At 39.3% G+C, this 11,719-nt stretch overlaps 1 protein-coding gene and 1 pseudogene across 7 annotated transcripts in view; one reads left to right on the top strand and one right to left on the bottom strand.

The window, feature by feature from the left end:
- The window catches only part of BBOF1 (basal body orientation factor 1), a 56,010-nt gene that overhangs the window by 21,060 nt on the left and 23,231 nt on the right, over positions 1-11,719 (bottom strand). For all 7 annotated transcript variants that reach the window (XM_049113716.1, XM_049113714.1, XM_049113718.1 and 4 more), the window contains 6 exons: positions 9,029-9,099; positions 8,115-8,259; positions 6,137-6,630; positions 3,056-3,157; positions 722-796; positions 442-556 (listed from right to left, as the gene is read on the bottom strand). In XM_049113716.1, coding sequence (XP_048969673.1) covers positions 442-556; positions 722-796; positions 3,056-3,157; positions 6,137-6,630; positions 8,115-8,259; positions 9,029-9,099 — 1,002 coding nt within the window. The remainder of the gene's footprint in view (positions 1-441; positions 557-721; positions 797-3,055; positions 3,158-6,136; positions 6,631-8,114; positions 8,260-9,028; positions 9,100-11,719) is intronic.
- On the top strand, positions 4,160-4,334 carry LOC112658232 (U4 spliceosomal RNA; annotated as a pseudogene).

Here is an 11,719-nt window from a genome sequence, read left to right as displayed (position 1 = left end):
TGGCTCAGCGGTTTAGCACAGTCTTCAGCCCAGGGTATAATCCTAGAGACCTGGGATTGAGTCCCGCGTCAGGCTTCCTGCATGGAGCCTGTTTCTCCCTCTGCCTGTGTCTCTGCCTCGCTCTCTCTGTATCTCTCATGAATAAATAAATACAATCTTTTAAAAAAAAAGCTAGTACATATTTTGGCTAGGCTATATTTCAAAAGGCAATTTATAGGCTTTTCCACATTTACTAAAAGTGGCACAAATGTGCATTTGCATTAAGTAGATATGCCTGCCAAAGTGTAGATATGTTATAAAAATGTCCACAATCTTACACTAGTGTTATTACTCATTTCGCTGAACCCTGAGAGCTCTTGGCTAGTGACTTAGCAAGAAGTTGCATGGGAAAAAGTAGCAGTTACTATGTGTATTATTTGGTTAGATTTTTAGACTCCTTACTATGTCAGACTCTTGTGATCCTTTCTGAATGTTGGGTATCATCAGTTCACTAGAAGAGTCTGAGATTGGTACTTGCTGGGTGATGAAGGTTTGATCTTGAAGCTTACTGTCATTCCTGCAATAATGATAAAATAACAGACCTGTCAACAACCACATACACATGGAACTTGATTCAGAACAACAGACTTGTCATATAACTCCCACTTAGTTCTAGCACATATAAAATGTCCCCACACTGTGATCAGGTTCACAGTCATTGCTTTGTCAAGAAAGCTCTTACTCTAATTCCTCTGTATTTCCATCATCAGGAACAACATAGTCTGGAACTGGAGGCCTAGAATGCTGGCTGTATTTCCTGTGGTAGGTAAAAGTTAACAATGAGTTAATGTCTCCTCATGCTCCACATTTCAACTACACTTTAATAGTGCTAAAGGAAATGCTTTAGTTGGATGAGCTTATTTTCAAAACTGAGCTTTATATATAGAGAGACAATATAATGTTAAGCAAGTTAATATAAACTTATTTTCTCTTAAAGTTGAGATGTGTTGAACTTAAATGGTAGTATTTATGGAGATGGTCATAATGATGATACAGATACAACAGCTATTAATGGTGATAGTTAAGACTAAACCAGACTACTGACCAAAAAGATGGCCAGAAAAATTCCATTCCCACAAAAAGAACCTCAAACAGAAAAATTACCTAATGGAGATAGACCCAGTATGAAGATTTCTTCTTCTACTTTGGAAAATCTGTTTTAAGAACGAGAAATAGGACAGCCCTGGTGGCGCAGCGGTTTAGCGCCGCCTGCAGCCCAGGGTGTGATCCTGGAGACCCGGGATCGAGTCCCACATCAGGCTCCTTGCATGGAGCCTGCTTCTCCCTCTGCCTATTGTCTCTGCCTCTCTCTCTCTCTGTGTTTCTATTTATAAATAAATAAATAAATCTTTAAATAAAAAAAGAAAAAGAAATAATTATATCACTAATTCAATATTCTAATGGAAAGTGAGCTTAGGGACGCCTGGGTGGTTCAGTGGTTAGGTGCCTGTCTTCAGCTCAGGATGTGACCCTGAGGTCTTGGGATTGAGTCCCATATCAGGCTTCCTGCATGGAGCCTGCCTCTCTCTCTCTGTCTCATGAATAAATAAATTTAAAAATCTTTAAAAAAAAAGTAAAGTGAGCTTAACAGGATTATAAAAAATATAATAGGTTGACCTGCCAGCAGATAAAGACATACTCTACTCCTAAAACTGGTCCTCAATTAGGTACATATGAAAGTGAGAAAAAAACACATTCAAAATATGGCTGTATTAAATAGTCTAATAATGATGCACAAAAAACATGTACTTTGGATACTATAGTACCGGAGATAGGCACAGTGATTGCTGATGCACTAAAGAGTACAATTTATTGGTTATATTCCTTGACTTGTTTAAGCACAAAGGAAAATATCATACTGTTAAAACCACAATCATACAATCAACTGAATTCATAAACTTTCTAGTTGCTGTCCTTGCTTTGATAGACCATTTATCATCTAATTCCTCTCCACTTGGGCTTGAGTTTTCTCATTTTCTTTCTTTTTTTTTTTTTTTTTTAAGATTTTATTTATTTATTCATGGAGACAGAGAGAGAGAGAGAGAGGCAGAGACACAGGCAGAGGGAGAAGCAGGCTCCATGCAGAGAGCCCGACGTGGGACTCAATCCAGGGTCTCCAGGATCATGCCCTGGGCTGCAGGCAGCGCTAAACCGCTGCACCACCGGGGCTGCCCGAGTTTTCTCATTTTCATCTCCTCTTTACCTCACATTTCACTGTTCTATTCCCATCTTTTTCCTTCATCCAACTCCGGCATGGGATTCCAACAAGCTTAGACTTGTTCCATAGTGGCCAGATTTAAGTTCATTGCTTTGGTATGAAATATTTCTACTCAATTTCCTTTGTTTCTCTAGTGTTGAAAACAACACAGTATGGAAGTTGAGGCCTAGAACTCTGGTTGTTTCTTGGGGTACAGAAAAGTCAACTCAAAATGAGACAGACATTCTGTACCTTCAGCCTGTATTCTTTTCCACCTCTTAATAAAAAACAAAAAGCAAACAAAACTTTGGAAGGCTACCAGAGACACAAAGGCCATTTCAAAGTTCTCCTTTTTTCCATTTAACCTATAAGTCTTTTTTTTTTTTTTCCATAAGTCTTTAAGCTCTTTTCTTTTCGTTGTCCTATTATTTGTTCTTATTTATTATACTGGTTATTCCTAGCCTCAGCTCTTTATTCTTCTACCTTCATCCTCTCTCCTACACTCACCTATTAGTTTTCACTAAATATGTTCAAGTCTCCCTCCCTAAACTCACCTGTACTCCAATCCCTATTTACAAATGCCTTGAGTATTTTTCACTTCAATATATTGCCATCATCTCCAATTCAACACTGAAAATACTCCTATTTTTTCTGTCCAGAATGTTTTTTCCTACACACTCTGCTTCTGTTTACCTTTTAGAGGTCAGCTCAAATTTTTACTTCCTTAGAAACTTTTCTGACCTCCATTAGGTTATTGTTATTATATGGTTTCTAGGTTTGATAACAACTTGGTATTTCGTTACAAAAATAGGGAGTTACCTAGGAACAAAACCATTCATTTTTGCAAAGAGCAATCTCAAGACTTTCTCCTTCTGCTCCCAGGTCAAATCTCCAATATCCACATTTCCTTGAATATCTGTCCTGAAGAATTTCAAAGAAAAAAAATGAGACAGAAAAATATGGCCAAAGTAATAAGCATTTTATCTTTTTAAAAAATATGAAATATGTAAGCATGAGAAAGTTTCCAAACTGTAACTGAATATTAAGAGGTTTCCAAATGTAATGACTACAAAGAAAACTGCATTACAAAATCATAAGTTGAAAAGGATATCAATAGGCTAGCCATTCTGAAATGTTATATAAAGTCATTAAGATAAAAATAAGAAAAGCTATAATAAGAAAAAAGTTTGTGCCCAAACATTAAGCAAATAAGTAAAATAGGAAGTTGTTATATAACATTATGCATCCAAAGACAAACACAAAAACAACAAAAAAGTTATTTACAAGGTGAGATTATTGCTGAATCCTTTTAACGTTTCTTTTTATATCAGATATTTTGCTATGAAAACAGAATAACAAAGTACATTTAGAAAATAACACCTAAGTTATCTAGCTTATTTTCTTACTTCCAAATAAACCCACAGCTAAGCTCCCCAGGCAGGTCTTTATTTATATTATCACTTTCCTGGAGGATTCGTAGTCTATTTGCTGTTTACGAAAGCTGGCTGACATTGTAGACAGTATTGGTTGTACAATGTAAGAAATGTTTTTACACATAGGCCCATTGGGTTAGTTTTCTTTAAAAGTTTAGGTTTTGCCTTATGATCACTGTATACTTCAACTTTCCTTCCTCAATCTGCCTCCTAAGCAGATGATGTAATATTTTAATCACTTCTGCCCTGCTGGTACAGGCAACAGAACACTGAGGTTAAGATGAGAAGTTGTTCAGTAGCAAAAATGTCACACAAGGGCAGGAGAGGAAGAGTCCAGTTTCTAGAATAACAATGTGGAGAATCATTTTATATACTTCCGTCTGAAAACCTACTTACCACTTTGGAGACAAAAAACATAAAAGAAACTTCCTTATGTATGGTACAGACTCAATTTGCTTGACACAGTAAAAAAAAAAAAAAAAAGAAATTAAGCTTTGCACAGTGGCAGTATCATAGCCAATGAGGTTTATCCAAGGTGCGATTATTGCTAATTGAAAAGAAGGAAATTATAGTGGACCTCTTGGTAATAGAAGTAACAGATTTCTGAATATGGCAAAAAGTTTTAAAAATCCTACTACGGACATTTTTGTAAAAGAATCTTATCCTTCAGAAGCCACATCATGTCCAACCTTCCCAACAGCTATGTAATTTAAAAGAACCTACAAATTATTAGTCCATTATAAAACAAAGCAGAGAACTCATTTGGAAGCACTGTTAATAAGATATTTAGTACATAGTAGTAGAGAGTCCTTTTAAGTTTCTTGAGTTAAGGCCTTTGAAGAACCTAACTACACTGGGATATAAAACGTAATTGTTTTGTTTTTTCAGAATAATCCTTAAAATGCTGTATAATTTATGGCTTAAGAATACACTGATAAGGGATCCCTGGGTGGCGCAGCGGTTTGGCGCCTGCCTTTGGCCCAGGGCACGATCCTGGAGACCTGGGATCGAATCCCACATCGGGCTCCTGGTGCATGGAGCCTGCTTCTCCCTCTACCTGTGTCTCTGTGCCTCTCTCTCTCTCTCTCTGACTGTCATAAGTAAATAAAAATTAAAAAAAAAAAAAAAAAAAAAAAAAAAAGAATACACTGATAAGGGGCAGCCCGGGTGGCGCAGTGGTTTAGCGCCGCCTTCAGCCCAGGGCCTGATCCTGGAGACTTGGGATCGAATCCCATGTCAGGCTCCCTTCATGGAGCCTGCTTCTCCCTCTGCCTGTGTCTCTCTCTGTGTCTCTCATAAATAAATAAAATCTTTAAAAATGGGGGGGGGGGGTGGTTTCCTTTAAAAGAAAAAGAATGATAAGACAAAAATGTTAACAGGAAACAATCATTATATACAATTTACAACTGTCTCAAGCCTTCTGCTACCTTTATCATAATAGCAGTGGATATCTGGAGTGTATTTTGGAAACTTGTGGGGACTTTTGGATAATACAGTGATGGGGGCCCACTACTGGATGTCAGCTAATCCATAGGACAGTTCTGTACAATAAAGAATTATTACAAAGAACTGTTATATTGGTTTTTTAAATTATATGTTTAGTTAGATATTATTACCTATGAATTTCATCTCATAATAGTAAAGGGAACATTACAAAATATTTGTGAAAGTATGTTTATCAAAAATGTTTAAACTGAATCTGATCAAACCTTCATAATGAGTTTACAGAAAATAAAACGTTAAAAGATATTACAATGACATTTTATGGAACAAATGATCTAGTCTCTTTATCAAGTCTCTGTCATAACAAAAGGGAATCTGGGGATGCCTGGGTGGTTCAGTCTGTTAGGCATCTATCTGCCTTTGGCTCAGGTCATGATCCCAGGACCCTGGGATCAAGCCCCACATCAGGCTCTCTGCTCAGCAGGGACTCTGCTTCTCCCTCTACCCCTCCCGCCTGCTCATGCTTTTTCTCTCTCTCATGCTCTCTATCACACTTGCTTTCTCTCTCTGATTAAAAAAAAAGTCTTCAAAAATAAAAAAATAATTTTTTAAAAAAGGGAATCTATTGGGATCCCTGGGTGGCGCAGCGGTTTGGCGCCTGCCTTTGGCCCAGGGCACGATCCTAGAGACCCGGGATCGAATCCCACGTCCGGCTCCCGGTGCATGGAGCCTGCTTCTCCCTCTGCCTATGTCTCTGCCTTTCTCTCTCTGTGTGTGACTATCATAAATAAATTTTTAAAAAATTAAAAAAAAAAGGGAATCTATTAAGAATACCTACTAAGCCCTACACCGTGCTAAGCATAGGGGTTACAAAGATGAGTAAGATAGTTCCTGTCCTCAAATAACTTCGTGAGCAATCTTTTCAATATTTAGATACTAGCAAACTGAACTCAGGGTTCTTATTCCTCTAAAAGGTACAAAAGTTGCAGCACAAAAGATAAAATATTAAAGGTATGATTAGTACCATTTCTCAGCCTCCATAAGATCTTGATTCACACTATTGGTGCTGTGCTCTTTGCCATCGAACGTTCGGATTTTAGGATAATCTGTTCTTCCTGCATATGCCTCTCTCATTTTAAAATTGAAAGCAGCTTGTGCAACCTGTTTATAATGCTTCCTGCTAAGTAGGATCTGTTGCTTCACTTGGTGTAGAGCATCTAAGAAGAACCTTTCCACTTCTGTTCTCTCATCCAGTATGTTCTTGGCCAGCTTTTTGATTCGATTCATTTCTCTGTCCTTCATCTGGAGAAGTTGCTGCAGCTTGTCAATTTCAACCTGCCCTGCTTGGTTCTCTATCATTGCCTGTTGCTGCACTTTACAAACTTCAATCTCAAACTCTCTGGTCATACAACTCAGTGCAGTCTCCAAGCTTACCACCTTCTTCTGAAGAGTCTGGATTTGCAGTCTTTGCTGGGTAAGTTGCATGATCTTTTCCTTAACTAAAAGATCATTGATCTCCTAAAAACAAAGATAAGACAGGTGAGAGATTTTCTTTAATTGATTTCAGAACTTAAGAGTTCTTCACTAATTTTCATTACTTCATGAAATTTAAATTTGATGTCAGGTTGAGATGGTGATATCTGTGTATGGAGAGTAAAAATATCCTAGGGTTCTTCTCTAGACTTGGGAAGGCCACTAATTTTGCTAAGTAAGAAACTGTCCTTCCTCTAAAATTCTGAAAGTTTAAATATTTTTTATTCTCAAATAATTTCAAAATCAGTTAAGACTATACAGTAATACATTAACTTAACAACTATACAGTGGAAATTGTTACCTATCCTAGGCCATAGGCTAGTTGCCTATTTCTTTTTCATCTTCCCTTTCTTCCTTAGTAATAAAACTCTAACTTCATTCAGGAAGGCAGGAAGCCCAAGGATGCCTGGGTGGCTCAGAGGTTTAGCATCTGCCTTTGGCTCAGGACTTTGATCCCAGAGTCCTGGGATTGAGTCCCACATTGGGCTCCTGCAGGGAGCCTGCTTCTCCCTCTGCCTATGTCTCTGCCTCTCTCTTTCTCTCTGTGTCTCTCATAAATAAAGAAATAAATAAAATCTTTAAGAAAAAAAAAAAAGGAAGGCAGTAAACCCAACTGAAAATTCCCAGCCTCCCTTGCAGTTCAGTAATGCCAAGTAACTATGTTCTGGTCAATGAAATATAAGTAGAAGTGTGTGCAGGACTTCCAGGAAGACCTTTAAAGGAGGTGGGGGCATACTTTTTCCTCCTTGTCCTTTTTCCTTCCTGCCATTTAAGTAATAGAGTTCTAGCAGCCACTTTGGGCCACAAGGTGACTTTGGGGATGTAAGCCACGCATTGCACAACAGCTTTGTTGACTTTGTGGCACTACCATTCCACCTCTGGATTGCTAATCTCCAGACTTTCTTTAGGGGAGAGAATAAACCCTTTCATGGTAAAGTCATTGTTGCCAGGGCTGTCACAGCTGAACCTCTTCCTAAGTGATTCAGAGACCAACTCCAAGCAAAGTAAAATGAATATTTTAAGGTAATAGGGCATAAGAGTTATAGTTATGTTTCTGATATATTCTTTATGAAGCCAAGTTGGGGGATGCCTGGGTGGCTTAGTGGTTGAGTGATTGCCTTAGGCTCAGGGCATGATCTCAGGGTCTGGGGATCGAGTCCTGCATTGGGCTCCTTGCAGAGAGCCTGCTTTTCCCTCTGTCTGTGTCTCTGCCTCTCTTTCTGTAGCTCTCATGAATAAATTTTAAAAATCTTTAAAAAAATAAAATAAAGCCAAGTTGCATGCTTCTATGTCATTCTCGAAATTAATCCTTTCAAATAAGAAAGGTACATCATCCAGACAAAAGAAAAATGGTCCCATTGCCCTTATGTGCATTATTATACTCAATTTTTCATATTTACCAACCCAATTCTTAAACAAACAAACAAAAGCCAGAAAAATAGTAAATGAAGTCTAAATGGAGTGGGAACCTTTTGATGTAAAAGGAAAGTCTGAGTCTCTTGCAACTTCTGGGAATTTTTTTGTAGAGTATCCGCTTCCTTCAGATGGTATGCGAGAGCTTTCTGGAGATAAACATTCTCTTTAAAAACAGCTCTTCCAGCATTGTTCAATTGCCTGAAATAGATAGATATAAGATCCCAAAACACCGGCCTACGTTTTAGATATTACCAAACTAGAACAACGATTGCCTTATTCCCCAATGTTAAAAATAATGACCACCACTTATTTAGTTCATGGTGGGTACTCAACAGTTAGGTGGGGATCTTGTGACTTAAGTTCTCACCAATAGGAGAGTGAAAATGTATGTTACTTCCAGCTCAAGGTAGTTAAGGGCAGACAGGGGTTTCCCATGCTCTCTCCTTATCCATATGACTGGATGTGAAGAAGTCTAAGATGGAAGCAGCCCCAGTTCCTGAATCACCACTCAAGTAGAGCTTTCAGACTCAAATTGGATTGTTAAGTGAGCAAGAACTAAACCATTGAGACTTGGTAGTTTATTGGCATAACACAACTAAGTGTTACTTTCACTAACATACTTAATGATAACCCTGTACAGTTGCTATGATTAACCCAATACTTAGATGAAGAAATTTAATTTCAAAAAAGTTAGGAAATCTTTTGACACTGACTCAGCATTCAGGTTGGGAACCAAAGTCTAACTTCACAGCCTGGGTTCTTTCCTCCACACCACCTTGGTACAGAAAGGGTTGGGGGGAAAGGGGCCAGGATACAAAGAGAAAGAAACAGTGAAGGAAAGTAAACAAGAAAATGCCAAGAAAGCAAACCAGGAAAGGAGGGGGAAGACAACATGATAATAATAAAACAGACCAGCAAATAGGTCAGAGAGGCTATAAGAAAGGTAAAGGAGACAGCAGTCTCTTACACAACAGCTTCATGGTGAGCTTTCTCTGCCAGCATTATTATCTTCTTTTCAGCCTCTTGTTCTAGTCGGTGCTAAAAAAAGAAAATAGGCTATTTTAATACAGAGTTATATTTCTAACAAATTTACACATCAAAAAGTGAAGTATTGATTTCACAATGTCAAATAAAATATTCCTGTCCAGGGATCCCTGGGTGGCGCAGCGGTTTAGCGCCTGCCTTTGGCCCAGGGCGCGATCCTGGAGACCCGGGATCAAATCCCACGTCGGGCTCCCGGTGCATGGAGCCTGCTTCTACCTCTGCCTGTGTCTCTGCCTCTCTCTCTCTCTCTCTCTGTGACTATCATAAATAAATAAATAATACCTTTAAAAAAAAATATTCCTGGGGATCCCTGGGTGGCGCAGCGGTTTGGTGCCTGCCTTTGGCCCAGGGCGCGATCCTGGAGACCCGGGATCGAATCCCACATCGGGCTCCCGGTGCATGGAGCCTGCTTCTCCCTCTGCCTGTGTCTCTGCCTCTCTCTCTCTCTCTCTCTCTGTGACTATCATAAATAAATAAAAATTAAAAAAAAAAATATTCCTGTCCACATGACCTGGTATGAAGAACTCCAAGTGCTGGTAGAGGAACTAGCAAAGAGGAGTGTGTGAATACAGGAACCTCAGGGTACCTCCAAATTTCCTCACTAAAGCAGCAGCATGATATATAAGTACCAAAAAAATAAAATTCCACATCAGTATTGGAAAACAGAGTTGAGAGAAATTTCTACTAAATACAATGGGGTGGGCAGCCCCGGTGGCACAGCGGTTTGGCGCCGCCTGCAGCCTGGGGTGTGATCCTGGAGACCTGGGATCGAGTCCCACATCGGGCTCCCTGTGTGGAGCCTGCTTCTCCCTCTGCCTGTGTCTCTGCCTCTCTCTCTCTGTGTCTATGAATAAATAAATAAAATGTTTTAAAAATAATAATAAATAAATACAATTTGGTGAGAGTTATTTATTTACTTATGCAACAAACTCCTATTGAGCACTAATACTGTACCAGATATTTTAGATGCTGGAGATTCTGTGTGGTGAAAAAACAGATAAAGTCCCAGATAAAATCTCAATTTATATTCTAGGTGAGATCCAGGCAACGATAATAATTAAAATGCATTGAGCATTTACTATATGCCAGGCATGATTCTCAGAGCTTTACATGTATTATTTACTTTTCACAATAACCCTAAAAATTAGATAGTATTATCCTCAAGAACAAGGACTGAGGAAATGGAGGGAAGGGGAGATTACTAACTTGCCCAGAATCAGATAGCTAGTAAGTGGCAGAGCAGAGATTCACAGTAGGCAATGTGATGTTTGCTATACCACCTCTCCTGTGATACTATCAATGTAGCAAACAAGGTAATGACATAGACAGTAACTGAAGGAGGTTATTTTATTTTATCTTATTTTATTTTATTTTTTATTATTCATTAGAGACACAGAGAGAAAGGCAGAGTCATAGGTAGAGGGAGAAGCAGGCTGCCTGCAAGGAGTCTGATGGGGGACTCAATCCCAGGATCCTGGGATCACAACCTGAGCCAAAGACAGATGCTCAACCACTGAGTCACTAGAGAGGTTACTTTAGATTGGGGTTTAGGGAGTCTATCTCTGAGGAAATGACATTTGAGCTCTGAAGAATGAGAATGAGAAGGGCCAGAGCCAGAGGAAGAACATTCCAGACAGGAATAGCAAAGTACAAAAACATGACACTGGGAAAGGGCTTGGTGATTTAAGGAACAGAAGGGATTAAATGGAGAAACAAAACAAAACACCAGTAACCTGAGGGAAGTCCTTTATATGACCAGGTGCAGCATGCTATGGTAGGAGATGAATAAGCAGGCTTACTGGAAAGCCCACTGCCATAAACTTGCAGCACTGGGGTTCACACCAGCGCAGCACTGGGGTTCGAACCTAACCAGGAGGTTTACACTTAACATGGTGAGATGGCTACTGCTGCAGCTGGCCATCCCATCACTTATTCCCATCCTATCCTTTTCCTTCCCAGCTGCCACTAGTATCTAGCAAAACAACACACTCACTTTCCCAGCATCCAATATAACATGGTTCTGGCCAATGAGATAGATGTAAGAAGAAATCTGCTAAGAGCTTCTGGGAAAGCTTTTATGGTCTGCAGATAAAAGGACAGACACAACGGGAGGCCCCCTTCTTTCTGCCTTAAACACAGACAAATCTTAGAGCTGCATTAACCATCTTGCGACTATGAGGGAAAGGCCAGCAGCCACCTACTTCCAGATGTAAAAATCCTATTTATCTATCTATCTATCTATCTATCTATCTATCTATCTATCAAGATTTTATTTATTTATTCATGAGAGACACAGAGAGAGGCAGAGACATAGGCAGAGGGAGAAGCAGGCTTCCTTTGGGGAGCCTGATGCAGGACTTGGTCCCAGGACCCCAGGATTACAACCTGAGCCAAAGGCAGGCATTCAACTGCTGAGCCACCCAGGGGCCTCAGAAAATCTAATTTACATAAGCACTGTTGGTCAGGTATTCTATAAAATGATCAAGCACTCCTAAGCTTTGTTTGTAAAATGCTACAAACTTAGTAGAGAAGAGATCAAGATTCCATAGGATGGGATAGAGGAAAAAAGCAATTGAGAGCAGCTGAGGACTTCCTGAGGGCTTCCATTCCTAAC

This window comes from Canis lupus, chromosome 8 (assembly GCF_003254725.2).
Source record: "Canis lupus dingo isolate Sandy chromosome 8, ASM325472v2, whole genome shotgun sequence".
In the NCBI taxonomy this organism is placed as follows: domain Eukaryota; kingdom Metazoa; phylum Chordata; class Mammalia; order Carnivora; family Canidae; genus Canis; species Canis lupus.
This window is presented reverse-complemented; position numbering and strand designations above follow the sequence as displayed.